The sequence below is a fragment of the Pseudopodoces humilis genome, chromosome 1 (genome assembly GCF_049639895.1).
Source record: "Pseudopodoces humilis isolate 2021_Gansu_Grassland_sample_001 chromosome 1, ASM4963989v1, whole genome shotgun sequence".
In the NCBI taxonomy this organism is placed as follows: Eukaryota; Metazoa; Chordata; class Aves; order Passeriformes; family Paridae; genus Pseudopodoces; species Pseudopodoces humilis.
Window position 1 is genome coordinate 119,744,955 of NC_142200.1, and position 27,372 is coordinate 119,772,326.

The following is a 27,372-nucleotide window of genomic DNA, read 5'->3' on the forward strand; positions in this document are numbered from 1 at the left end:
AATACAAGTACTTAGGTGCATTCTGACTATTTGTTCAAATTTCTGTGATCAGGTGCAACCACAGAAAGAGAGATCCGTTTTATCCTTCAATCAATAAGGATGTCACTTGGGGAAATCAGAAAGGAGTGATGGATTAAAATCAGCTGAAATACATTGGAAGGTTTGGATATTGCATGTAGCTAAATGGAAGAAATGGATTTACTTTAGCTGTGTGCATTTACTGATGACTTTCACCCAGGAGTGTTCATTTAAAGACATTAAGCTATCACCTTCCCTTTGTTCCGAAGTCAGGGTGTTAGCCCATTAAGGTCTGGTGATGTGACATTTGTGACTTTACCGCCAGCCTCAAATGCCCTCTGTTCAAACCACAAGGGAAGTACCCAACCTGTGACATGGTTCACTCAAAAAAGATTTATTTTATATTTATTATCGTGAGAAAATTACTCTTTGGGTTTCTGCAGACTCATCAGTTTCTCACTGGATCATTCCACTGGCATCATAAACAACCAAGTTTTTTCACTGCGGTCTTTTCAAACAGCTGAGATACTGTGACAGTGCTCAGTATTTCACACTGCGGTTCACGAACCTGTCCCAGGCTCTACTGACCACGCTTCTCATTTTCCACAGTGCTGGATTTGTGGACTGGGGGCCTTGACTTGAGAGCTCCCGTTCAGGCCACGGTGGCTTCACAAGGCCCGGAGCGCCAACCCAGAGTCGCAAACTCGCAGCCAAAATCCTGGCAGGCCTGTTGCCTGCAGCGGACTTCGCACTGGCCCCGTGCACTTGCGACCACGGGCCGGGCTTGAGCGGCTGTCACAAAGATATCCTTATCACTCGTGTCACAGAACATCGCTGTCAGGCAATTACTTGGAGGGAAAGGCAGCTGCCACTGTTATCTGTCAGGGTGCAGTCATACAAAACCGTCTGCCCCAGCCCAGTGGGAATTCTCCAGCGCCCCACTCACAGGGCTGCCCCACACCCAGACCTGCTGACGGGGGCCTGTGCCGGGCCACAGACCCACGCAGAGGAACACCTGCAGCCCTTCGTTCCAGCCCTCACGGCAGGACGGTCAGCGCCCGAGGGAGCTCGGGGAGATGGGCGGGATGGCGAGGCAGGCAGAAGCCGCCCCGAGGGTTCGCAGGGCCGCGCCCCGGCCCCCGCCCGCTGCCCTGTGCTGGGCGGCGGCTCCGCGCCTCAACATGGCGGAGGCGCCCCGGGCGCGGCTCCCCCTCCGCCCGCGCACCCGGGCGGGGCCAGAGCTCCCCCCGCCGACCCGCTGCCGGCACGGAGCCCCCGCTGCTGCGGGAGCTGCCCGCTGATCTTCGCCGGGGCGCGGCGGGCTCGTCACGCCCTGCGGGCGGAGTGCGCCGCATCCCCGGTGGCGGCGGCGGGGAGCGCCGGGAATGCCGTGAGTACGGGAGCGGGCCCGGGGCGGTGGTGCGGCCCGGCCGTGTCCGCCGCCCCCAGCCGCTGCCACTCCGCCCTTCCGCGGGGCATGAGCAGCCGCTGCGGCCTCCGGGCCGCGCCCCGCTGTCCTTCCCGCCCGGGGAGCAGCGGAATGGCCGCATGCCCGTGCGGTGCTCTCAGCCGCGGCACGGCGGGGCGATGCTCCCCTGGCCGAGCCGATGCCGGAGAGGCGGGCGGGGCTGCGCACCCAGCGCCGCGGCAGCGCGGGGCCTTCCCACAGCGCTCGCACCCCGCAGGACGGCGCCCAAGGCCGGGGAAAGGCGCCGCATCTCTCCGGGGTGCCCGAGGCTGCGGCAGCGGTCTGTGGAGGCACGTGCCGCAGAGTCCTCGAGGAGCAAATAGAGGGCTTCACCCAAGGCTAAAATCTTTTGGGTGTGTTTTTGGGGACCACGTGCGTTCAAGGACTGTAATGCATTGTGTGGGCAGCTTTGCTAGGCTTTGTGTATTAGCTGTTCTGGGTGAGCTTTTTTTCCTTTTAAAGTTTAATTACCTAGAAAGGAGGTGAAGGTAACTGTAACGTTGTTTAATAAAACCTGTAACGTGCATGTCGTCATTTCCATGCCCCAGTTCCCTTCCGACGCAGACTCGTACTCCTTTAGCATTCCAAGGCCATTACCTCTCCTACACATGGTTAATGCCTATCAGCTCTTCCAGCACTGAAGCTCCTCTTTGGCCTTCAGGCATTGTGTTTCCTTACAACTTGGATTGTAGGAAGGAGTGTGCTGGCATTTGGCAATCCAGTTGTCCCTGTGTCCTGTTGCCCAGTGTGCTGTGTAATCTTACGTTGTATTAAAAAAAAAAAAAAAAAGTGAAAGATACAGAATGTAAGAAATATCAGGCACCTGTTTGGTTTCTTTTATACTGACAGAGGCAAAACCTGATTGCTCGTATAATGTTGCTTTGGATTTAATGTCCCACTATACTAGGTTAGGGAGCTACAAAGCAAAGAAGCAGGGTGAGATTTGTTTGTTTAGGTAAACAGTGAAATTGGTTTCATTATCTTCATTTGATCTCATCCTTGCCATTAAATAATCCTCCTGTAGCACAGGTTCGGGCTAATTTTAGATTTTTAAGTAGGCATGGAAGGTACTCCTCCTTCCTGTTCTGCTTTCATGCTTAGCTATCAATCTGCAAGAGTGAATTCACTCTGGCAGGCATTTCCTACCAGCATGATACCTTCCCTTTTGTTTCTGTCAAACTAAGCACAGCTCTATTAAAATTTCCAGAGCTAGAAGCTCCCAAGACAGAGTTTTCTTAATGCTGAGTCTGTAACCACTCCATGTCCATTTGGTCAGGATGCTGTTGAGCCTTGTGGCTGTATTAACTTATTGATATTGGCTAGGGGCATAATTGCTCTGTGGCTTTGTTCTAGGAAGTAGTGAAGCAAGGTATTTGGAGGGCATTGTCAAATTTGTGTTAGAGGTGCTATATCCAAAGAGAAATAAGCAGGAATTTGGATAGAATATTCTTGATTTGCAGGTGTACCTACATCAGCAAAATATGCTCCCTGCAAACACATTATCAGCACAGCAAAGTGTGGGAGACATTGCCATCATTCTGAGGCTGAAAACTGCCCCGTCTCTCCTGCCTGGTGAGTCTTGTTCATCCTCAAAGGCACTCTCTCCTCCTCCCTGCATGTTCCTTTTCCTAGTCAAGAGTGGTGATGGCGAGTGAAGGCAAAACGCTGTGAATTGGAAGCTGCATTGGTTCCTCTCATGAGATTTAGTGAGTTTGTAAGAATGCCAGATATTAGGACCTGTTTTTGCAATTTGTTTTATGATAAACTCAGAAATTGGTGGCTTTTTTTTTTTTTTTTTCAGAGACCATGCCCATGTGAGCTGGCTATGCAGCAAGGGGATCAGGGTGATTGAGCAGTCATGAAATACTTTAAGTACAGAAATGTTTGTAGAAGGTTATGCTGGGCAAAAGCAGCTAATACAGGCAGTGAGAATTTTCTTGGTGATCCCCTACATAACAAATCAGTCATCTGTCTGTTTGCAAAATATAGACTACTGCAAAAGAAGTCCTGTGGATAAAAGAAACTAGTCTTGGTTTGAAGTTTTATTTGAGTTTTGTTGTTGTTTTTTTTTCTGCTGCAGTGGATCTGCATTACTTTATTCTGTTAAAAGTGTTCTCACTGAGATTAAAACCAGGGAAATTAAGGAGGAGACATATAAGAATGCAAAAAATCAGCCTGAGTTCAGTTTAGGAAAGGGTCAGAGAACAAGAAAGTCAGTGGAAATACTCCCAGTGCCCGCAGCTGAGGTGGTGCTGCAGGGTTTGCTGCAGCTGCAGTTACAGTGAAAGCCCCAGAAGACTCTTCAGTAAAATCTTATGTGACTTTGACACATAGACATTGCTCAAATCCTTTTGATGCAGGTGTTGTTGGAAAACACCCTTTATTTGTTACGCAGACTAGGCCGTAGAGGATTCATGAGGAGGCAAATACCTCCTCATGAATTGTTAAATACTGTGTGGAATATCTGAAATGGAATTTGGGAAAAACTAATGAAAAGGTAAGTCTGCATCTGCAAAAAGGCTTTTTTTCCCTAATACAGAAATATGGAGCCTGTGGTCCAAGCACTAATAATCTCTATTCAGGTTTCCATTTTCTGTCAATAATCCTGAGTGCTCACTGCAATATCGGTTTTTGTTTGAAGTCTGTTCTATCTTATTCTGGCCTGTGTTTCTAAATGATGAATCTAAAATCTGTGTGGAGCAAGACAGGTAATTAATTGTGAAAGTGTGGATATCCAGCTGAGATGTCTTATGGTCTTAGCTGAACTTTCCAGTCATTGTCAGCTGGGGGACTTAAAGGAATGCTGCTGGATTAAATAAAAACAAACAACTGATTAAATTCTGGAGGTATCATTAGCTCAGATAACACAGAGTTGAAAAACTAGAAAGATTAGATTCTTCAAAAAGCTCAAATATTGATTTATTAGAATTGTGTGTTTAGCACCTGTGAATGGTCATTTTTACCATTTCTTCTGTGACTTTGGCCAGTCTCCCTTACTGGAAAATGTTCCTTGTAAATACAGTAAAATACATTCCTGGGGATAAGAAAAATCTTACATGATAAGAGATGCTGGTAACTTTTAATTAAAATCATTTGAAAGCCACAGTAAGATAATGTATGTAATTGTGCAGAGGATATCAATAACAGTTGTGAATAATGGTCACATTAATGTATGTTCAATTTAGGTGTAGTTATGCAAATGAAAAATAGAAAATTGGAAAGCATTAAAGGTAAAATGAGTTCATAAATAAAAAAAAATAATTGGAACTTTCCAGGGGTGTAGTGCAGAAAGAAAACTTAGTAACAAAGATGCCAGCTCACATATTTGTAGCATTTTTATGGAACAGTTGTTATTATCCCTCCATGTGTTTACTCCCTATTAAAAAGATCATTTGTGTGAGTAATACCTAATTGCCTTATGTGGAGTAAATTTTATGTTAGTAATAAAAGAAGGATCCTGTAGGGAGGCAGAAATCCTCTGCCATTGCCTGAGTGCTCTCCTCATCGCAGCTCGTCTCAGGGTGTTCATTAGTAGATGCTTTTTCATAGAATTTCAGGTAAGCTGTCTAAATTTTTCCTCCCTAACAGATTAGTAACCTGTGAATGTTCCTTTTAACTAGAATTATTTTATTAGTTACTGAGAAAACTTACACTGGAACAAGTGATTTGAACTCCTTCCCAGCTCCGAGTGGAGAAGATAGGGTGAAAACACTATGGTGTTCCTTCGCTGATACCAGTTCTGTGAAGAACTTCTTAAAATGATAATGTAAATATTTATACTTTCCAATTGTAGTTGTTTGAAAATAGATGTATTCTTTCAGGCTTTAATTGATTCCCTACGATGTTTGCAAAAGCAACAAAGAATTTTGTGAGAGAAACTGGCAGTGGAGGTGACTTGATCCCTGTCTCCCACCTGAATGCCTCAGACAAGCTGCAGCTTTTGAGCTTAGTTACGAAGAGGAGGAAATTCTGGTGCTGGCAGAAACCCAAGTATCATTTCTTGACAGTCACCCTGAGTGATGTGCTTACTGAAGACAAACCAATAAAACCAGGTAAATCCATACTCGGGCAGCACTATTAGTGCAGATAAAAACAGTACAGTCCCTAATCTGTTTTGTTATTATTCTCAATTAGTTATTAGAGGGCTCCTTTCAGAGGAGTGCTCTGAAGGAATCCTCCATCCAGGGGAATGAGATGAATGGGTCTTTTCTCACGTGACAATTTATGTAACTAAAACTGGTAGTAATAAAAGTTGGTTAAAAAAAGAAGAAAGTTTTGCCTGAGTAGAGTATTGAGTGCTGAAGGTTGTCAAGCTGTTTAGTCGTACTGTTTAATAACAATGCTGTCTGCAGCCACAGGAATATCCCTAGAATATTATAGGGGGTTGTATGTGATAGTATTGTGAAACTGTACTATGCTCCAGGTCAAAAGCAGTGAATAAAAAATGTCTTGTTGGAGTTAATAGCCCAGGGAATGCTTCCAGGCCAGGCCAAGTGAGTTTCACCACCCATTCTGTTTGTCTTGCACAGACTGGTAAAAAAGTTTGACCCTTGTAGTTTTTCTTCATCCGACTATAACAGTCCCAGCCATATTTTAAGATTAATGAGGTGGAATCCCATATTTCTGGACATGTCATAATTCCATATAGGAAAATAGATAATTCCCTAACCTAAGATATTAATTATAGCTGACTTGGAAAATTAGCTGATTCTGAGTCAGTTCTGTGATTTTTAGGTATATAAAATTCAGAATTATTTTAAACCAGTTAGATTTTTCTATTGGTTTTCAGTGAGCCTGTGAACAGGCCTGTGATGGGACATGTCAAAATACTGGCACTTTTGTACAAGCAGGTCTGCTTTGTAGTTTTCTTTGTAGTTGAAATAACTTTCAATCATTTTTTATAAATATTTCATAGTGTCTGAGTTCAGCACTTCAGTCACCTTATGTTTTCCTAAAATGGCAAAATACAAAAGGTAGTAGAGCAAAGATGATGAAAACATGAAGAGAGAAGATGCAAGAGTTGTAGAGATGCAAATTTTATTATTTACCTCTTCATACTGTTCCTTGCCTTCATTAACTTGTCATATTTTCTTTAAGTATCTCTTCCTCCAATCACTTAAGGATGGTTTCAGCACTTTTCTTCACAGAAATTACTGTTATTGCTTTCCTAGTTATTGTGGAGTCTGACTTCGCAAAATATATGGGGAAGTTTGAAGATTTTGTTCAAGGAAGTATTGAAGCATCATTTGTGAAAGTCAGCCTGGGAGCTGGGGGGAAGGGCTACGTGGAAAACCAGTCCTCATTTGGAAACCTGAGGAAGCAGGAGATTGACTTGCAGCAGCTTATGAAAGATGTCAAGGACAGGTATGTTTCTAATGTGGGTGTTGTAGTGGCCAGGAGAGATTACTGAGCTGAAAAGACTTGGGCCAGCTGCAATCACTGACCAATTGATTTTGTAGTGTTGCCACAGTTTGAAAATGATTTTTAAGTTTTCATATTCATGATAAATCATATATACAAAAATTAAATTTTCCATATTTTGAAATTTTCGTAGTCATACTTTTCCCTTGTTTTAAAAACATTTCTGTAATTTCATTTTATGTATTTGCATGAATTACCACCTGGGACAAGAGCCAAATCCTCCATTCTTTGGGGGACTGTACTGAGGTAACAATCTGGAAAAAGAAGAGAATTAGTTCTCTGTGTTACTGGGGCATTGAATACGGAAATTGCATTCAGAACTGCTAATGTTCTTGTAAGCAGGCTTTGTAATTTTCTGTGTGTGAGTGACCATGCTAGAAAATGGGATTATTTTAAGTTAAAGTAATAGCAAAGGTGAGCAAGCATAGTCAAGGCATATTCTCCTAGCTGAGGAAAATACAGATCTATTACTTCCTGTTATACACTATTAACTGAGGGCAAGCATATTCTTTATTTTACAAGATATGCAGCGCTTCCTCGCTTCCTGTCTTACTCTGAAGTCAGATCTCTTTAATGTTGCAATGAGAGTGGCATGGTCCAAAGCCTATTTGGCAACCAGCTGACCTGTCAGGGGTCTATTCTTTATTGCAGGTCGTGACTCATGGGAGATATTTTGTGACAGCATTGTACTCTAGATCTGTAGCAGGGGCTGTAATGAATTTAAATAGCCTTTGCTGATGCTCTGAAGATAAAGATGATAGGTTTTTGCTATCAGTGCAGAAGTTGTCAGAAGCATTGTAAATTTGCTTTAGATACACTGATGTTCTAGGAATAATCAATTCTCCATTTTCATGGGAACAAATGGCTGGTATTCTTTTTATTGTGAGCATTCACAAGTCAACAAATTTATTCTAATAAGGCTCCTTGCTCTCTATGTACTGAATGCCTTATTAAAAGCAGAAAATACTGGGCTAAATGTGTGCTCCAAGCCTGTAAAATTAATCTAGTATCAGGAAAATAGTGTCAGTCAAGATTTAGAGTCTTTTTTCTAGCACTAGATAGAATCTTACAGAGAAACAAACTAGAGTAACTTTGATTTAGGCTCAGTAAGCTTTTACTTGAAGTTACCTATTCAATTCACAAAAAAAGAATTCTCCCCCCCCCCCCCCCCCCCAGCAAATCTGAAGGTCTTGGAGTTAGTTACAATCCTTTATGTAACTAAATACTCAGAAATATGTTACTTTCTTTTGAGTTTTGAAAATCAGTAGCTCTACACTGATCTCTGTGTAACTGTAACTGAAGCTGATGTGTGTGCCACTTTATGCAAGGCACTAGATCTTAGTTCATAAAATAGATGCTCATAGCTTATTAAAGCTTATGATGCACAGTGTATAATTGAAACCAAGTCAGTCTGCCTTCTGCCAGGTCACTGAAAATGATGAGGATAGCAGAATTTTTATTTTTTTCTCCAGTATAATGCAGAGGCTCACTGGAAATTGTTGGCAGTGCCTTATAGATGAAATTCAACTTATTCATTCATAAATATTCTATGATTTATGATTGATTGTGTCCGAGCTTCAAGCTTTCATCTTGTTGAGTATACATGAGTATTATGTGGAGTGCTGATGGCTACAAGTTAGTGATTTTTGGATGCAAAGCATTGCAGTACTTATAAGAACATGTTTACCTGTCAAGCCTTGTGAAATGCAAGGCAGCAAGCTGTTCTTGATGTACAAGAACATCGACATGTGGTGCTTGTGCTTGTTTGATCAATCGCTACTTCATTTATTATTTCTACATATATAACCTAGTTAAGTTGCATTTTTAAAATTTTCTTGTATTAGGCTGATTAAATCAAAGTTGTAGATTAGTAGCAGTAAACTCAAAAAAGTCAAAGCTGATGTGCCTTTTAAAATAAGTCATGTGACTCTTCAGAGTTGAGCAAGCTGAAGGTGCTCAGTGGCAGCAAATCGGTTTCCTGTCACTTCTTTAGGCGAACCTTCTGAAGGAGAATCCTACTGTTCTTTTAATTAGATTCCAGGTGCTGCATTGAAAAAAGGTGACAGCTGAAGGATGTGGGATGAGATGCTTCCTGGTTTGCAGAAGCAGTGACATTGTAAATGCAAAACTACTTATTAACATAATATGCTAAAATGAAGTTAAACGATAGTTTTAGATACACAAACTTGGCATATTTCCCTTTATGTTATTTTGATTTTGTATTACATAGTGCTTGCTATTTCACAGAGCATGTAACATAGTGATACATACATGATTTGGGGCAGAGTCCTGTGCTTTTAGCTCACTTGGATTCCTGTGGATTTAAGAGTATATTCCATCTTCTATTTTAAGGCTTTCACTACTGTCTGCCATAAGGTCCTCTTAGAGAAGTTCAAGTATGGGTTGGATGAGCCACTTTTCAGTGGTGCCCAGAGACAGAGCAGAAAGCAATAGGCACAATCTGAGACACAGGAGGCTCTGTCTGAGCATCAGGAAACTTTTTCACTGTGAGGGTGACTGAGCTCAGGTTGCCTAAGGAGGCTGTGGAGTTCCCCACCTTGGAGACATAATCCTAGGCAGACTGCTCTGGGTGGCCCTGCTATAGCAAGGCGGTTAGACCAGATGATTGTCCAACCCTAACTGTTCTGTCTTCTTCCCTCCAGTAAAAAGGATTATGAGGTTGTTATAATCTCTGTACTTCTCATATATTAACAAATTTGCTTGTTTGTTTTTACCATTTCACTAAAAGTCATGGAGGGTGGTTGAAAGAGAGATTCTGAAAGAACAGTGATAGCAGTCAGTCAGTTCACATCAGCTGCAGAAAAAATTGCCTGTCATACTTCCATCATTTTGTGTGAATGATCCTTAACTCTATGATTAGCATATTAGGAAAAGATCTGTGTTTTTAGCAGCACACTTGGGCATGGCTGAAAGATACTTTCCTACTGTTGAATATTGCACTTTAGCTGAACTAATGAAACTGCATATTGTTGTCCATACTGAGACAAAAATAAATGTCTAATCTCAATCTAAGTACAGTGGAAATTCAGACCATTTTGTGATTTATTGTTTAAAACTCCTTGAGCATTTATAAGCATGATGAGAAAACCATTCAGTTTTCTACCTAAGCTGCTACATGAGGTAATACAAAGTCAGAAAATGTTGTGAGACAGGATTGAATAAAAGCAATTGTGTGTGCCTGTGATTTAAAAAATAAGGAGCATGTCAAATAGAAAATAGAAAAACTACCTGTCACTTGCAATCTTAGAAGTCTCTGGTATTCTTAGGGAAGATGTTCTGTGAAGTACGTGTCAGGTTATTCTGCAGGGAAAATAGTAAAATGCGATCAATAAGCTGACTGTTGCAGATGCTGTGTTCTGTAAGAAATAGGTCAGAGAGGTTATATTTGAAATGGATTAACAAAAGAAATATTCATCTGTGTTTGGTGGAAAATGGCAGAGTGAGGTCTGGTAGATTTTACTGTCTGACAGGCATCTAGAGATCTCTGTTAAAGCAGGAAAAGAGCTGGGTGAAGGCTCTCACTTGCAACAAGGAGTATTTGTATGGAAGACATCAGACCGTTGCACATAATAAATGAAGTGGGAAGAGGCCGTGAGGCTGCCTGCATCTCTGCAGCTGGGAGAGGAGATATATTGAGGTGACATTGCCCAGTACAGGAATGAAAAGGTTTTTTACCTGTAAGTAGTTTGGACCAGTGAAAATTTGTGCAGAGAGGCAGCAGTGCCGATTTCAATGTGAGGATGGAGAGTACTCACAGCAATACTCATTCTTCTTGGTATTTGTAGGAAATTGACAGGCACCTTGCTTTGAGGATTTGTGGGTGGGTTACTGAGATGATTAGACAGGATTTGATGGAAAAATAGTCCTATGGCCTCTCCTTTGTGGGAAATTAGTTCAAATTCCTTGCCTAAAGAAAAGACCCTGAGTCTCAGCAGTGGGGTTTAGAGCAGACTTGTGTTCTCTACTTCAATTGTGAGAGCCTGTTATGTTGCCAGGTGTTGTCTGTTTTTTCTTGTCTTTATTTGGTTTCTGCCTTTCTCTTCTTTTCTGACTCTCGTCTGCAGCAAATTGCCTTTGTGCCTCTATTGTCTACTGCTTTCCTACTGCAAGAAGAAAAATACTGAATAAAGGTGAAAGTCTTTGCATTACAGGAGAGTAAAAGTGTTTAATCTAGTTAAGCGTGGAGTCATTTAAACTCAAAGAAATTATTTTATGTACATGTTTGACCCATAAAACTTCCAGCATAGTAAATCATTGACCTCAGGAAGGTTGTTTAAGCAGAACAAACAATCAAGCAAAACCCCATAATTTTTATCTTTTAAATAATTTTTATTTATACAGGCTTATACTCTGTGTGTTGATAATGGCACTTGGTAAACCAACATCTCATTTTATTTTCTATGGTGTTATTTTTGAGTGCTTCAACTCAGCTCCTTGGGGTAGGATAGGTAATGGTGATGTAGTACAAATGGCACAGGGTTGGTGGGGGCTTTTGTACAGTACAGACTGAAAGATGGTAAGAGCCATGGTTGTAGAGCAAAAATAAAAGCTCTGAAACATGACCTGTAAAATAAAAAAGTGCAATGCAATTCATGGTCCTTGCATGCATGTATTCTCAAGGATTTAACTTGGCCATCTTACATTATTCAGACATTTTCTTATATTTAGTGTTATGCTGGCAAGTAAGTTCAGTTCTTGCAAAAATACAGTCATAGACTCAGTGGCCATTGCCCTGCAATACTTGAAGTCCTGCTCTGACTGTCAAACTTTAACCCTGTTGTGGTTTGCTCTTGATGACTGTTTTCAATGATAATTTAGATAAGCAGGGTACTTTCCTCATGTCATCTGCTGTTTGAGTTGCTGAGGAGAGCAGAATATTTTGCCTTCAACAGGCAAAATTATTATTGCACCAGTAATCAGCCATGATGTGCCCACATGCAACCCTAGAGTTCTGTTTTATGATAGAAAGTTCAGTACCAGAAGTCTAGAAGAGAGCACTTAGCTGTGCTATCCTGGAAGAAAAGGTTTCTGTAGCTGTGGGTAGGGCTCTGTGTTTGAACTGGAGCTCACTAAACTTACTGAGTTTAGAGAGGAGAACATTTCTGATGGCTTTACAATGGACAAAATGTAAAGTGACTTGCCACTGAAGTGATTTGAACCTTGGGGCTGTGGCAGTGGCTGTCTCTGGCACACATTCAGCTCTGTGCAGGGGATCCCAGGTCACCTCTGGGCCCTGCCTGGGGAGTGCTGCTGCAGCAGGTAGCTGTGTGTCCCTGTGTGTCAGTGTCACTCCACAGCCCTCAGTGCTGCAGCAGCTCCTCCAGCCTTGCCTCCAGGATTTGTTCACTGCCCCTCTCTGCAAGTTAACGATGTCTTCTGACACTTCTGCTCTGCCACTCTGCTGCTACTTCTGCATCTGGACCTCAAACCATCCTCAGATGCAAAGGAGCATGACAGGGTCTGAGCCAGTCCCACCTTGGGCAGAATACTGTAGAAGCAGATGGAAGAAAAGGTCTCTTGAATTATTTTGGTTATTCATTTGCATAGAATTAGGTCATATTCTGTATGCTTCCTCAATTAACACTTACTCAGAAACAGCAAATCTTTATTTAGTAGGTATTTTTCTACCTTTGATGGTTTGAGAGGGATTTTTCCTCTAAATTTTGGGGAGATTGAGCAAGTTTGTCATCCTCTTAAACAGTCAAAAAATACACATGAAAGTAAATGACAAATTGCTTTTGTGCTTCTTCATTGTATTTTTCCCCCTATGGCTCCCTAGGTCAAATGTTAAAACTGCAAGTACTTAGTATGTTAATTTGTATTTTCAAGACGTGTAACATACCACTTTAGAAACATAAATAATTATTGTGAAGCATATGATAGGCTTGATAGACTGTAACTAATGACTCTGGTTCAGAACAGTGATGTTTGTGGTAGCTTGACATTTCTTCAATATTTGCTTAATCCAAAGGTTCATTGCATTCCAAGCATAAAGCATGACTTTGCACCAAAAGAAAAAAGTTCTATTAATAATATCAGGAATGTTTGGGGATGCTTTTCTGGTGGCTGCTGCATTGCTTCAGAGGTATTTTGTTTCCCTTGTCTAAACAATCAACTTTAAGGTTTTCAGACAGTTCATTCCAACTGATTGAACTTTCATATAAGCATGTAACTCTCCAAAGATCAAAAATTGCCCGAGGATATTTTTAATTCAATAAAAACCCCAGCTGACTTCAGACTTACACAGACTGAATAAATTCAAAACTCCAGAATTTAATAAATCTAAAACTTTTTAATTAAAAGTGGAGATATCTTGATTTAAATGAATTGGAGTCAGACATGTCTTTCTGTCACATTTTTGGGAAATTGCCATTTAGCTCCATGAATAGCCATTTACAATAAAAGGGAGGAGAAAAGACCGAATAATTTGAGTCAGGTATATCAATCCTTTAATATTCCAACAGTTTTGCTAGATTACCTCTTCATAAAAAATATAGCATCTCATTTGAGGACCTCCAGTGAATATTTTGCCAAAGTATAATATAATTGACAAATTTTAATCAATTAAATACAATTAAGAAGTTGCTTTAACTTATACCAGAAAGTCTTTTAACATCTCAAAAGACAAGGTAGTGGATTTTGTAACATTTTCTTAGAAAATAAACCTCCTGTATTGTTTCTGGGAGTTCAGTTTCTGTCTTCTGCTCATTTTAAGAAGAACCTAATGTTAGAATTATTTTCAGCAGAATTTAAACAGATGCTGAATTATGCTGTGGAGTACGGATGGTTTATTAAGTTGGTGCCTGGGCTAAAGTTTTGAGCTCCTCCCCACAGTTAGTTTTCCTTTTGGCTGTGACAGTCCTGGTCACCAATCTTAAATTTTGAGTCTATACCAATGAATAACACAGGACTTTGAAGCAGGTTGGTTTCTTTCAGTAATCCCCAGTCTCAAAATCAATGAAATCTGTATTTTCTCATTCAGTCCTTTGAAGTAGTTGGTCAGTGCTGATCCCACTCAGCCTGTTGGGGATTTAAGTGAGCACTGAAACAGATCTGTAGCAAGCAGTGAGGGTTGACACTGAGGCATTGCTGTCTTTGTGTCCCCCAGCCAGCACCCCCTGCCATGGCCATGGTAATGTCAGTACAAGCTCACAGTAGGAGAGGATTCAGTCCAGTGTCCAAGAGCCTGACTGGTTGGTTTTGTATTACTCAGGAAGCTTAAAGTTGCCTTTAATTCCCTCTTTGCTTAGAAAGGATCTGGACAACTTCCATTTTTGCTCAGGGAAATCAAGAGTCAAGTAGGGAATCGAGAATTCAATATGTATGTGAGGACTTGTTGTGGAATACAGATATTTACTGCTGCCATATAACAAAAGAGGACATCATAATTTTGAGGAGGCTGCTCATATAGAAACCATTGTCATTTTTACAATAAAAGCTTCTTCAAGCAATTAAGAAAATATGGTTGGTTGTGGGTTTGGTTTTTTTATCACAATTATAGTATTGTTAATGGTGTATTTTCTTTTTCAGGACAATAGATCTAAGCAATAGTTTACTGCAACAAGTAATAGAAAGAAAACGTGAAGTGCTGTGCATCTTGAGAGAAAAGATAATCACAACTCAGAGGTGTACGATATCCGAACATATCCAGACAGAAGAAAAAGTCAGTGGTGTGATGGGATGCACTGCAAAAACTGTAAAGGTAAAAGTTACTAAAAATCAGCAAGGAGCAGAACATTTGCACGTTATCAGGGAAGAAATTATTTCTCCAAATGAGGTTCAGAGTATTTTTCATGCTTTCTTAATGTGCTGAACAAACTGCAGTTTTTGGTTGTGAAAATTCTGTATGGTAAAATGTTTTTTCCATTGCTTTTCTGGCAAAAGATACCGTATTTTTGTATGAGCCTGGAAAGTAGTTTCCATCAATACTATCAAATTGTGATTCCATTTCTCTGTAGATTCCTGCCTACAGCAGAACATGAAGCAAACCTCAAACAATTCATTGCAAGTTGAATAGCAAAATGCATTTCTGAATCAAATTTATTTGAAAAGCCAAATAATCATTCATCACAAATGGTTGCAGTGTCTACTGAGTTCACATATTTATTGGGAAACTATTTGTTTTCAATCATGGGAGTAGAGATTAACTGAGAGATTATGAGGCTATCTGAAAAATTGCCTATGGATTGAGAAGGAATTAGCAAAGTCGAAACATGCTCATTCATTGCAAGTTTTGGTTTCTTTTAAAAATGAGATGAATCACTTCTGTGTAGAGTGTGTCTCCAGTTGCAGGAATCCAGGAGTTGCAGTATTACAACTCTCTTTGCAAGTGCCACCTTCCTGGTACCAGCCTCCAGCTGGCAAAAGAAATGTCACAGTAGACTTGGGCAAGGCAGGACACTGAAGTGGGTGCCCATTCCCTAGCGACATGGTGCTTCATGTGTGGCAAAGGCTGCACCTGGAGCTCAACTTTGTGCTAGGACAGGGGAGCTAAGAGCATGAGAGCTGCTCTTGGCATTGTGTTTCTACCTCGTTCTTTATCTAGTTCCTTTCTTAGATGCCAGATGTAATGTGTAACAGTTTGATGAGATATCATGGGGCATAAAGCATATTCTCCCTTCATATTTTTCATCTTAATTACATGTTTAAACTGTGCAGCTGAATCAGATAAATGGTGAATAAATCTGTCTTGTAGGTTTCAGTAAGTGAAAATGGGACTCTGATGAAGGATTCTAGCGTGATCCTTGAAATTCCTCCTGCAACCACTATTGCCTATGGTGTAATTGAACTGTTTATAAAGCACAATGGCCAGTTTGGTAAGTGAAAAGCTTGGTTTTTGTGACACACAGTTGAGCTGTGGACAAAGCTGTTTGTCAGACAGTGATTGTTACGTTTCTGTGTGCATGAAGGTGATTATGTTGTGTGGTGTCCTTTGCCTTGATAGTTATTTGTGCTAGAAATGCTGATTTAGTAATTAAAAACTCTGATTTAATAATGCTTTTTCACTTTCTTGAATGCACTGTAAACTCAGAATGACTTAGGTTTCAGGGAACCACAGGAGATCATGTAGCTCGACCCTCTGCTCAAGGCAGGGCAAGCTTTTGAACTTAGATCAAAATTCAGAGTTAGATCAGATTGCTCATATCCTTGTCTATTATAAAGTTTTGATTTATCTCCAGAAACAGAGATTCCAGCACTCCTCTGGACAGTTACCATGTTTGACCACCATGGTGGTGAACTTTTTTTTTCCTTAATATCTGCTGTTTATTAGATTGCTCTAGGCTATAAATGTGGGGCTTTTACTCAAGAGTCCAAAACTGGACACAGCGCTCTGAATGCACTTTCCCAGACTGAAAATTCAGTTCCATCAATCCACCAGCTACAGTCTTGTCAGTACAGCCCAGTATGTAGCAAACTTCAATAACTGCAAGGGCATGTTACTGATCCTCTTGGATTTATCGTCCTGGTCTTTTGCTGCAATTTTGCTTCCAGCCAGCTGGCCCTTGGCCTGGGCTATTCCCTTCACCTCTTGCAGAGAGTGAGCTGAGTGTAAATCAACCATCAACCAGGAATGTTTAGACAACAGTCATTAAGAGCAGAATCATACATATAGGACTGGAGCTTAAACTTTTTTAGCATAGACTTTTGTTTAAAGATTGCCCTCAGAATGGTTGCACGAATGCCCTTGTCATGTTTTCTGGTCATGCTTTACTTATGTCAGGTTGAGTATCTTTCAGGTTAAAAAAAACGTCAAAATTGTCTTTGGGGGTAGTTGTATCGCTGCTTTGTACAGTCGCTTGGGTTTTTCTTTCTTGTTTATCCTCATTTAAACTCACGGACCTAAAGGAGGTTTCAGGGAATGTTACGCAAAGAGGAATAAAATCAGATAGTGGAGCTCGAAGTTGGGAAGGACTGATGTGGGGAGGAACAGGAGATACATTGAAGAAATAATTGGAGTACAGTTGAGATTTCAATCCAGGATGTGCTTTACTTGGATGAGAAATGCAGAAGATTAACTCTCCATCATCCATCTTCCTTCTGATATTAATGAAGTCTGTAAGCTCAGGAATAGAAGTAAATATTATGTAACCTGTAAAAAGTTTCTGAAAAGTGGAATTGCTCTGATGTAGACTGAACACAGAGATAGTAGCAGAGGATCTTGACGTCATGGTTATAATAGAACTGTAATTCAGAGTAATGAGGTGCAATTAAGGCTGACTACATAGGTATATAGCTGATAGTCTACTTAGATAATTTCTACATGAAATTATGGTGTCCTGCTAGCTAAGAATACATGGGTCTTGTTAATTATCTGTATTTCTCTGCTCTTTTTCTACGTCTGCTTCTTTTTCCACCTTTTTTTTTTCATATTTTAATATTAACATCTTTTTAAGCTTCAAAACTAACACCATTTGTTTTGTGTTTTATCTTAAACAACCTATGTCATGCCTCTTTTCTTTTTTAATTTGTGCTATTTTCCCTTGCCTGAGTGCCACTGAGAAGGTAAAGGGGAAGAACTGACAACAAAATTAGGGCTTTGCCAGCGAGAGTAAGTATGGTGGAGCTTAAACTTCAGCTTATTACTGTCTGAGCAGCAGGGATCAGTGTCTGTTTATGGAAATAGAAATAGCCTTTGAAGTTAAACCCAAGGACTAATGTGGTTCTTTCTTGTGAGACTGAAAGTGACCAGTAGCAGGTGTAACCTAATGGGATTCTCTTCACAGATAATTACGAAGTAAGATGCATGTAAGCTTTTTATTGTTTCTTTTTCATTGCCACTGCTAGTACCTGAGTTATTCTGTTAGGAAAAATGGTATACAAATTTTCTTTTAAATGTTCTGACTAATGTGACTGGACATATTTGGATATTTTTATAAATAAATAAATTTTAAAAAAGAAGGGGGATCTAATCCTTTTCTGATCCATTTACCATTGTGCTTTCCTGTAATCATTCTGTTTGATTTCTGCAGGCTAATTTTCCACTCCATGTAAAAGCTGTTTCTGCTTAAGGCTTTGCAGTTTTGTGCCTCTAAAGTTGTGCTGAAATGCCTCTTGTTCTTGCTTTACAAAGCAGGGGATATAAAAGCACCCAGCTGATTTGCTTTGTTCTGTTCATTGCTATATGTGTGCGGTTTGCTTTTTCTTAAATGTCTGTAAATCAAACAGTCCCAGTATATCCACTTTTCCTCATAAAGGAGTCTCTTTGATTGTTTTCATTGATCATCTCTGGTTTTCTTGAATTTTTGTTAACATTTCTGAGTAACTAACAAGCTCTAACTGCACTGTTGGAGGTTTGTCATTGATGAATGTAATAGAATTCAATACGGAATTAATTAACAGCCCTCTTAATACAAAATTTTGAGTCCTGTGTTTTCCTGTAAATTGAGTCCTATTACAGGATTTAACAACATAATTTGAAAAGTTTGGTTTCCCTTATTAACGTCATTTTGCCTCAGGAGGGGAGGCAGTTTATTAGCACAATCTTCCTCCTCAGGGTTCATGTGAAAGCCTTGTTATTTTCAATGACAGTAACATGAGTGAGCTGGCCTTGTGGTGCCTCAGCTGCTGTCCAGAGTCTTGATGCTTTGGGAAGTTCTTAGCTTGTGTTAATTGCTTGCTCCTCTGCAGCTTCTTCTCCTCTGTGAAAGGTTATGCAAGCATAAAGGTCTGTCATCTTTCTTTCTCTATGGCAGGAATTTCTTTGTCTGCTTCTCCTTTGAAAAAGCTTTTTGCTGATGGAGTACTCTCCATGCTTTCTCATCTGCTTCGAATGTCCTTAATTTAGTGAGACAGATGCTTACAACTGCAGAAAGGTTATATTTAGGTTTTATGCCTGGTACATGTGAGCACTGTGCTTGATTAGTTAATTTTTTTTCCCTTTGCTGTCAGGTATTGCTTTAAAATTGAGTTTCTCTTGCTAGCCTGCCTGTGTTCTCCTCAGACCGGTTGCAGAGTGCCTTGGGTACACGCTCAAATCTTGCAAAAGAGGATCAGAATATGTATAGGGCTTTGACTGTATTCTGCATCTTTAGGGCACAGCGATGGACACATGAGCACAGAACTTGATACTCCAGATTTCACAGCATAACTCTTATGAAAGCTTCCTGTTCCTTCCAGGAAGCTCTTAACTTCATCAGGCTGGGGGCATTGGGATGGCAGGATGAGGACACTCCTGTTTGGGTGAGGTTGGCCAGTGCTTGTCATGAAGATGAGGCAGAAAGAATAACCCATCCAGGGCATGTTTTTTCCTCTGTGAAGTTACTGAAGAGAGACAGTGTGATTATGTTAGGAGACATCCCTGGGTGATGTCCTTTAGAGACTCTCAGAAGTCTCCTGTGTGTGGCTTGGCTGAGAAAGAGGAGTCTGTCAGTGCCTTGACCAACAGAAACTCTGTAAAGGACTCTCAAGAGTTCTTACAAATCTCAGAGAGTACTTTCACGTGTCCTTCATGAGTGGATCCTGTTGCCTGCATTACAGCACGTCTCTTAGTGGGTAGAAAGTATACAGAGTGGGGAATGGGAGGCTGGAGAGCAGTGCTGTGGAAAGGGACCTGGGGTCCTGGTTGATGGCAAGATAAACATGATTCAGCAGTGCCCTGGCAGCCAGGATGGCCGGCTCTGTCCTGGGGGGTATCAGGCCCAGCATGGCCAGCCTGGCAAGGGAGGGGATTGTCCTGCTCTGCTCTGAGCTGGGGCAGCCTCACCTCAAGTGCTGGGAGCAGTTTTGGGTGCCACAATGTAAGAAAACTCTTAGAGGGGTACCCAAAGAAGGGCAGCAAAGATGGTGAAGGGCCTCAGTGGAAGCCATACAAGGAGCAGCTGAGGTCACTTGGTCTGCTCAGCCTGGAGAAGAGGAGACTGAGTGGAGACCTCATTGCAGTTACAGCTTCCTCCTGAGGGGAAGAGGAGGGACAGATGCTGGTCTCTTCTCCATTGGACCAGCAGCAAGGAATAGCCTGAAGTTGTGTAAGGGGAGGTTTAGACTGGCTATCAGGAAAAGGTTCTTCTCCCAGTGGGTGGTTGGGCATTGGAACAGCTCCCCAGGGAAGTGGTCACAACATCAATCTGACAGAGCTCAATAAGTGTTTGAACAATACTCATGGGCACATGGTGTGATTCTTGGGGATGGTGCTGTGCAGGGCCAGGAGTTGGATGTGATGATCCTTGAGGGCCCCTTCCAATTCAGCATATTTTGTGATTCTGTGAAAACATCAAGAATTCCTACCTGCATCTCCTGTATGCAGCATTCTGGTTTACAGTGTCAGTGGGAAGTTTTCATGTTGTTTTCTGTCTACATCAACTTAGTTCACAGGAGCTGGTGTCACATTCTGTAGGAGGCAGCTGCACCACAGGTCTTCTGTCTGTACACACTGTACCAAACATCAGGGCTGCAGGAATGCTCAATAATTCACATGCACAGCAGCCGCTGGCATTCTCTCCATCTGGAAGAGATAAGACATGGAAAAATTACATGCGAGAACAATAGAAAATACAAGCTATCATCTCATTCAGTAATTGCTTGTGTATTTTATTAATTATTGTTTTTGGTTGAATTTCTAATTACAGAGTTCTGTCTGCTAGATGAACAGCAAGGAGGTTTTGAAAAAGAAAGCACAGAAGGCTCAGCTTATCCCCATTCATTTCAATTCAGAGATGCTTCATTCCTCTATCAGCCAGATGCTGTTGATAATGAGATGTACTCTGGGGCTAAAAACCTCGTTCCCAGTGATGCTTCTATAAGTATATTGAAACAAGGTATTACCAGAAATGCTTTACATGATTATATTACAGTGAATTAAATAACCTGATAGGCAGAAATAATCTGGTACAATAGTAAGTAAGAAATCTCGTTAGTTCATTTCAGTAGCTCTTATCAGGAACTCTTGGGGGAATGCACTGAAAGAATATAAAAAATCAGTTTGCAGTAAGTGAATGCACTGGACTCTTTCCCATGAACATTCTGAATCCATCTGTCAAAAATATCATCTTAAAAAGTCAGATGTTTATGACAGCTCTTTTACATTCTAGATAACCTCTGCAAGTTTAGTGATGATACATAGTTTCATTCAGAAAGGGTCACTGAAAATAGCTTCTCCTGATTTGAAAAATACTCTCAGTGAAGCTTCTCAGTTACAGGTTAAGTCTCAAAAACACACATCTCCCTTGCCTTCACTTGGCCTCATTATTTTCTGAGAAGCTTTATAACTGAGAAAATCAAAATGTGGTTTAAATGGAGGTTTGTTAATTGGTATAATGGCCCAGGTACAAGTTTTTATTGTAGGAATGTGGAAAGAAGAGGCAGGAATATTACTGGTGGAACGAAAAAAGGGAAAACCAGTCAAGGCCTCAGAACACACTGTGCTTTTCATCAGTTCTTGATGGAGTTCTTACAGCTGGTTCTGCTGATGAATATCACCTCTCTTGTCTCTAAGTTTCACCCTTGGTTAATGGCTGTTCAATAAACAATATATAAAAAGCACTTGTGAAAGAATGATATGCCACTATTGTATTTTTTTTAGCTTGACATACCTATTTGCTTTTCTTGCTTAAAAGGCTTGGAGATTTCTATAAATAATCCAGCCTCTGCTGTCTCTTGGAAAACGAAAAAGCTAAAAAAAATGGTTTTTACTAAAGACTTTGGAAGTACATTTAATTTTCTGTTCTTTGTATAGACAAATTCATACAATTGCATCAGATAAACAAAATAGCTGCTTGTGGCTGGGCTTATTTTTTTTTCCCTAGTGAAGTAATTTTTTAGTTATAAAGGACATCTTTAAACAGATCATGATTCTTGACTGGAGTGACATGAAGGAAAAATTCTTTTAAACAAATTTAAGAATACTTGTATGCTCACGTTTTTGGAATGTGGGAAAAAAAAAACATTCCAATCTTCCAGTTGGCATTATTGATTTGAAAGCTTCAGGTTTTTTTTAGCAAAGTGGTAATTTGATGTCACAGAAGATTTAACTTCAGTATCATAGTTGAATTGTGAGAAAATTAATGCAGAGCACTCCTTTGTACTTAATGAGTATTCTTCATTCTGCCATATAAATGAGCATTCTCTGGAGATAAACTTTGAAGTGGGAGACTTAAGATGTAGTTACTTGGTTAACACTGAAGTATTGACGTTGAAAATATTAAAAATACACCAAAATGTTGATTCTTGGTAGCAGTTCTTGTTTCTTAACATTTGCATTGAGGTTTCATTGGCTCCTTAGGAAATAAAATCAGATCTGTTCAAGCCTTGCACTTGTGCTGGTGGAAATCAGGATGTTGAGGTGTGGTGATAAATAAGCTTTTGAAACATATAGAAAAATGTTATCTGTTTTGACTAGTATTTGTGTAGAAATACTTAGTTTTATTTTCCACTGCTTTCTTGGGAAAGATCTGTCACGGTTGAAGACCCAGTTCCAGCCCTTTGTGAAGCTTCCGGAAGACAAGCAAAGAGCTTTATATAAAGCCCTTTGTGAACTCTTGCTCCATGAAGAAATGGTGACTGCCCTGGGGGACATGGTAAGATGAGGAACTTTTGGATTGCTTCCTTGAAGTAATTTCAGAATAGCACTAGCATTCTCTTTTGATTGAATTTTTGTCTTTTCAAGAAGTTTTGCTTATTCTTTTGCTTTCAGTTTGATGATATCTGCACAGGAGACAAGCCAGATCTGGAGGAGTTAAAGCTTGAACAGCAAAGAGACCTCTTTGACTTCTTGCGGCTTTCAGGGTGCAGTTTAGAGAGTGAGCTGCTGCAGAAATATCAGCCTAAGGATGAAGAACTTTTCTCAGCTGCTCACCTTCTTATCAGTGCTATATCTGGTATGTTGTGAAAAGCCCTTTTTAAAATTTTACTTTCCTTTTAGAAGCTCCCTCCATGTTAAAGCTTTTATGGCTTTCTTTGAGCAGTTGGTGAGCTGCATGAACATAAATTTTTCTGTTCCCTTTTTGTGGGTTTGTTATACTATGCTTAGCATTCCTGGCTGTGAATTAAATTCAGCCCTCAGTCACTGACAGATTTTGTGTGTAAATTACACATTCCCCCAAGACTGCTCAACTTTGCTTCTGCTGAGTGTGAGCATTTGCAGTTTGGCAAGCTAATTTCTGTACTTATTGTATGCCAGAGTCCTTCCCGCCTAAATGCTGAGAATTACAAATTAGGTGTTGTCTCCTGTGTAACAGCGTGTATTGTTCAAGTGCAAACTAAATTTAGCAAAAATGAGTTTAACACAGAGACACTGCAATTAAAGGGTTGTGTTGCAGCTGCTGAAACAGGAGATTAAACATAAATGTCAAACAAATGCCATCCTCACAATCTAGTTGGCACCACAGTGTTAATTAAAAGCTACCTGAAAAGTCCAAGACAGACTTCCCCGGATTTTTGTCTTCATTCTTGTATATAAAGAATTTCCTGACATTAAGGTAACGAAGGGAAGTCCAGTGTAAATTGTGGCACTGTGCTGCAAAATGTCAGTGTGCATCCATATATGCACAGGACCCAGGTGGGGGAGCATAACTCATTTGTGGAGAGAGAAAAGAAATAGAAAACAGAAACCTGCTGATGTGGTAACAATTGTCAGATGCCATTAACAGCAGGGCACAGTTAATTGAGTGTGTTGCATTATTACCTGACTTTGGACATAATTTCTGCCGCTAAAGTCCAGGCATGGGTGTAGCTGCATGTAGATTCAAAAGCTTTTTTATGCCTGTTGCCTGTGGTAAGAATTACAGCCTTTTTGTTAGAGTTGAAGGGCACCACAGGGATCAGTTAGTCCTTCTCCCAGCCCCAGGGCAGTCTCAGCTATGCCATTCCTCTCAAATTGTGCTTTGCAGAAGTTAGCATCTCATACAGATTTTGGGAGCATAGGTTCTTGGTTTATTCAAGGCCTAAGTCATTAACCCAGCCTGCAGACTCAGAGTTAAACACTGAGGAGATAGTTAGGGAGGAGGCAAAGATGAGGGGGAGGAAACCCCCTTTTCTACAAGTGCCTTTTCTTAAGGATGGAGATAGTCAGACCCTTTGGCCATCTCTTTCTATGATGCTGGCAGGAAAGGGGCTGGATCAACTTCTTCCAAAGATCCAGCTGATGAGGACCTGTTAGCTCCCTGACAAAGCTCCTGGAACAGCAGCCAGTTCTGGTGCAGGTTTATTTTCATTCTCACTTTACTTATGAATGTGTCCCTCACAGAGCTGCCTGATGACACTCTTGTCCTGCTGCGTGCCTGCTGTGATCTTCAGGTTGTTCCTGTCTTATGTTGTTTGGTGAGTAATGGAGATGGTGGGACCATATGGGAACTGACAATTGTCAAATAATCTCAAAGTAAGAGATTTTTAGACTTCAGGCATTAGCTTGAGCCTGTGTGAAACTAAGTCACACAACCTTCTCACTTTGGTCTGAGAAATCATAAGGAGGAATCCAAACAGTCCTTAGAGAAGGCAAAGAACCTTTGCAGGTGTTGTTTGGATCCTTGTTTACTTGCAAGAAACAGTCAAGGGATGGTGTTCTCTAATTGTCCAATGATGGTGATGTGTAGGTTTCATGACCAGTGAGAGTTTTACCTTTCAGACCTTCTCAGAACTGTCTATAAAAGAAGATCTGGAAGAATAAAACTTGCTCTCTTGTGCAACCCTGCTAGAGAGTCTGTGTCATGCTTTTGCTGTTCCTAATATAGTCCATCACTGTGGCTCGTGGGCACAGCAGCAGGAATGGCTGTGTCCTTGGCCAATGTTCCTCCCCAGTGAAGGAGGAGATGTCAAGCTGCAGTGGGAATTTCAGCTGTAGGCAGTGCTTAGCCAAGGTTAGAGTCTGACATGACAAGTGAAGCACTGCAGGTAGATACCTAACTTCTGAACATTGCTGTATTTGGGAGATTTCTTGGCTTGTGAGCAAAAGAAAATTGTAACTTAAGTTCCAGTTTTATTTTTCTAATAGTCTCACTGTTTTAAAGTGTCAGTAACAATAATTGCCTCTCCTTGGGAAGCAGAAATTTCGCTTTGATAGCAACAGTGCTTGAGCCTTGGCAAACCCTGAAGTCTCAAAACTCTGAGGCCATTTATTGAAACTGCTGAAGGAATGGTGCAGGGCATTAGAGTAATGGAGCACCTCTCCTATGAGGAAAGAATAAGAGAATTGGATTTGTTCAGCCTGGAGAAGAGAAAGCTTTGGAGTGACCTAATTGCAGCCTCCCAGTACCTGAAGGAAGCTTACAAAAAAGACAGAGACTTCTTATGAGAGCATGCAGTGACGGGACAAGGAGGACTGGATTCCAACTGAAGGAGGGTAGGTTTAGATCAGATGCTGGGAAGGAACTCTTTACTATGAGCACGGTGAGACACTGGAACCACTGGAATTTCCCAGACAAGTTGTGGGTGCCCCATCCCTGGAAGTGTTCAAGGCCAGGTTGGATAGGGCTTTGAATAACCTGGACTAGTGAAAAGTGGTAGGGGGATTGGAACTGAATGATCTTTTAAGGTCCCTTCCAACCCAAACCATTCTATGATTCTGTGATTTTTTATAGCTTTTTTTAAGTCACTTACAAAAACAATAAGAGAATCCTTTAAATATGTAGGGGCAATGGGAGTTCTTCTGTTTGCTCAGAGTGATAGGTAAGTGTGATGTGCAGTGAGAGTTGAACTCAGGGAATGACACAGTAGGAGAGATGTTTCTCCTTAAAGTGTGCCATAGTTCTTTGCCTTGGCAAAGTGTGCTTTGGTTCTGGATCAGTATGTTGTACTTGTCAGGGCTAATAGTAAAGGGAATCTTGACCTTTTGCTGCTGCCTTGTCAGCTCTCTGGTGGTTTTGTATGAAAGAACTGAGCTGTGTGATGGCAGGAACAGCAGTGCTTGGAAAATGTTTTAATGTCTCTGTCTTTTGCTCTCTCATGAATACAGCCTAACGTCGCTTCAGCTGATGGCACCGTGGCACTGAGCAGTCCTTTGGTGGCCACTCTCGCTGACAGAGGAAGATTTGAGGTCGTGCAAAGGCTGTTTGCTTCATCAAACATTAATCTGGAAATGACAGAGTCTTCTGTAAAAGCTGTAACTATGAAAGAACCGAGATTCTTCCCACTTGTTCTTTATGTTGCACTGTATGGATTTCGTGCTTTAGGTGGGAATGTATAGGAGCTGTACTGAGTATCCAGTTTTTGCCCTAGCCTGTTGTTTCTTCTGTAGCTCTGTAATTTTGGTGTGTTTGGGATCAGCAGTAGAGCTGTTCTGTTGGTACTAAGAGCATCACAGCCAGGAATTAGGGTGACTAGGGGACTCTGCAGTTTCAGTGGAGAATACATAAATAAGGGATGAAGGCAAGAGATTAAAAAAGAGCCATGGAAGATAAATTGAACATAGCTGCTCTGGAAGGTGTGTCAGGTCTGCAGGGCAGTGAAAGCCGGATTGCTTGCATTAATATGCACGGGAGAAAACAGCAAAGTACGAACTGCTTTTTGTAAGCAAGCAAACACTGGAAACCCAGGGTTCTGCAATGCAGCAACTGTTTTGCTCCTTTTAGCCTGGGTGTGCAGAATGCCTTCATTCTGGAGCAAGTGCAATGGAGGGCTCTTAGAAAGGTACTCAGATTCTCTTATTATTATTTGGCTTTATAGGGTTTTATACCTCTGTACAGCATTTTTGTTTTCTGTTATGTCTTTACTCATGTTAGCCAGTTTCAGCTGTTTAAACTGCATTCTGAACATTGAGGTATGGCAGTGCCTTTTGCTGTGTGCACATGAAAGGTCCCTGCTGCACACCACAAAAATGATCATTTTACCCATATGACATTTTCAGTGCAGATATTTTGCTTGTTTCTTTGACTAACAGCAAAGTATTAGTAAAGCACTGTGCGCTTGAACTATTTTGCCTGGTTTTTCATCGTAGTTTTTTGTAATCATGGATGGAACAGAAATGCAGCAGAGATCACTGTAAATGTGGGCTTGGGAAGATGATGTTCCAAGTGGGTGGAGTATCACTGCTTGCACATGAGATCATGAGATGGCTGAGAGACAAACAAGCAGGCACCTGTGTGGGCGTGATCAGTAACCAGGCCCTGCAGCGTAGCTGGTGGGTAGGAGTTCTGCTCAGTTTCCTACTCTATTCCCACATGGCCTTGAGCAGATTGTCTAAGAAGCCTTTAAAAAGTCACATCAGTTGAGTTTTCCTTGAGGACATGGACTTTGCAGAAAAGCACCACGGTGCCTTTGCATTCCCTGAGAGCTCAGGATAGCTCTGCACGCTGGGACGTGCGCGTTTCTGCATCTCACCTGTTAAGCTGATGGTGTTGCCTGAACTTTGTGCTGGTGTAGAAGGAAAGATTCTTCAGGAGCTGGAAGCATGGAACTGCTTCTGGGAGCAGGGTATAAGTGGGAAAGTCGTCTTTTGCCTATCACTACTAAAAGTTGTCTCTGTAATGAGTTTACAGAAACCTTCTATTAAATGCTATGTCAGAACAATAGAATAA

The 27,372-nt window shown here is 41.1% G+C and overlaps 1 protein-coding gene across 2 annotated transcripts; it reads left to right on the forward strand.

The window, feature by feature from the left end:
* The first annotated feature begins 1,255 nt into the window (after window positions 1-1,255).
* Window positions 1,256-27,372, forward strand: GSDME (gasdermin E). Of its 2 annotated transcripts, XR_015774380.1 has the most exons (12): window positions 1,256-1,408; window positions 2,947-3,058; window positions 5,308-5,538; window positions 6,658-6,850; window positions 14,459-14,630; window positions 15,624-15,744; window positions 20,494-20,682; window positions 22,313-22,440; window positions 22,557-22,740; window positions 24,108-24,181; window positions 24,904-25,199; window positions 25,812-25,934. XR_015774380.1 is itself a non-coding variant. In XM_014248801.2 (11 exons), exons 3-11 carry the CDS (start codon window positions 5,328-5,330, stop codon window positions 26,040-26,042), a joined length of 1,503 nt encoding a protein of 500 aa, XP_014104276.1. In that variant the 5' UTR covers window positions 1,256-1,408; window positions 2,947-3,058; window positions 5,308-5,327; the 3' UTR covers window positions 26,043-27,372. The 2 variants fall into 2 exon arrangements, 1 of the variants encoding a protein (XP_014104276.1); XM_014248801.2 differs by lacking the exon at window positions 24,904-25,199 and having other exon boundaries at window positions 25,812-27,372.

What these genes read in the sequence shown, in the direction of transcription:
- GSDME (XM_014248801.2), top strand. Translation starts at nt 5,328, where the DNA reads ATGTTTGCAAAAGCAACAAAGAATTTTGTGAGAGAAACTGGCAGTGGA. An exon ending in TATAAGTATATTGAAACAAG is followed by an intron (nt 20,683 to 22,312) that starts GTATTACCAGAA and finishes TTCTTGGGAAAG; the next exon opens with ATCTGTCACGGTTGAAGACC. An exon ending in TGACTGCCCTGGGGGACATG is followed by an intron (nt 22,441 to 22,556) that starts GTAAGATGAGGA and finishes TTTTGCTTTCAG; the next exon opens with TTTGATGATATCTGCACAGG.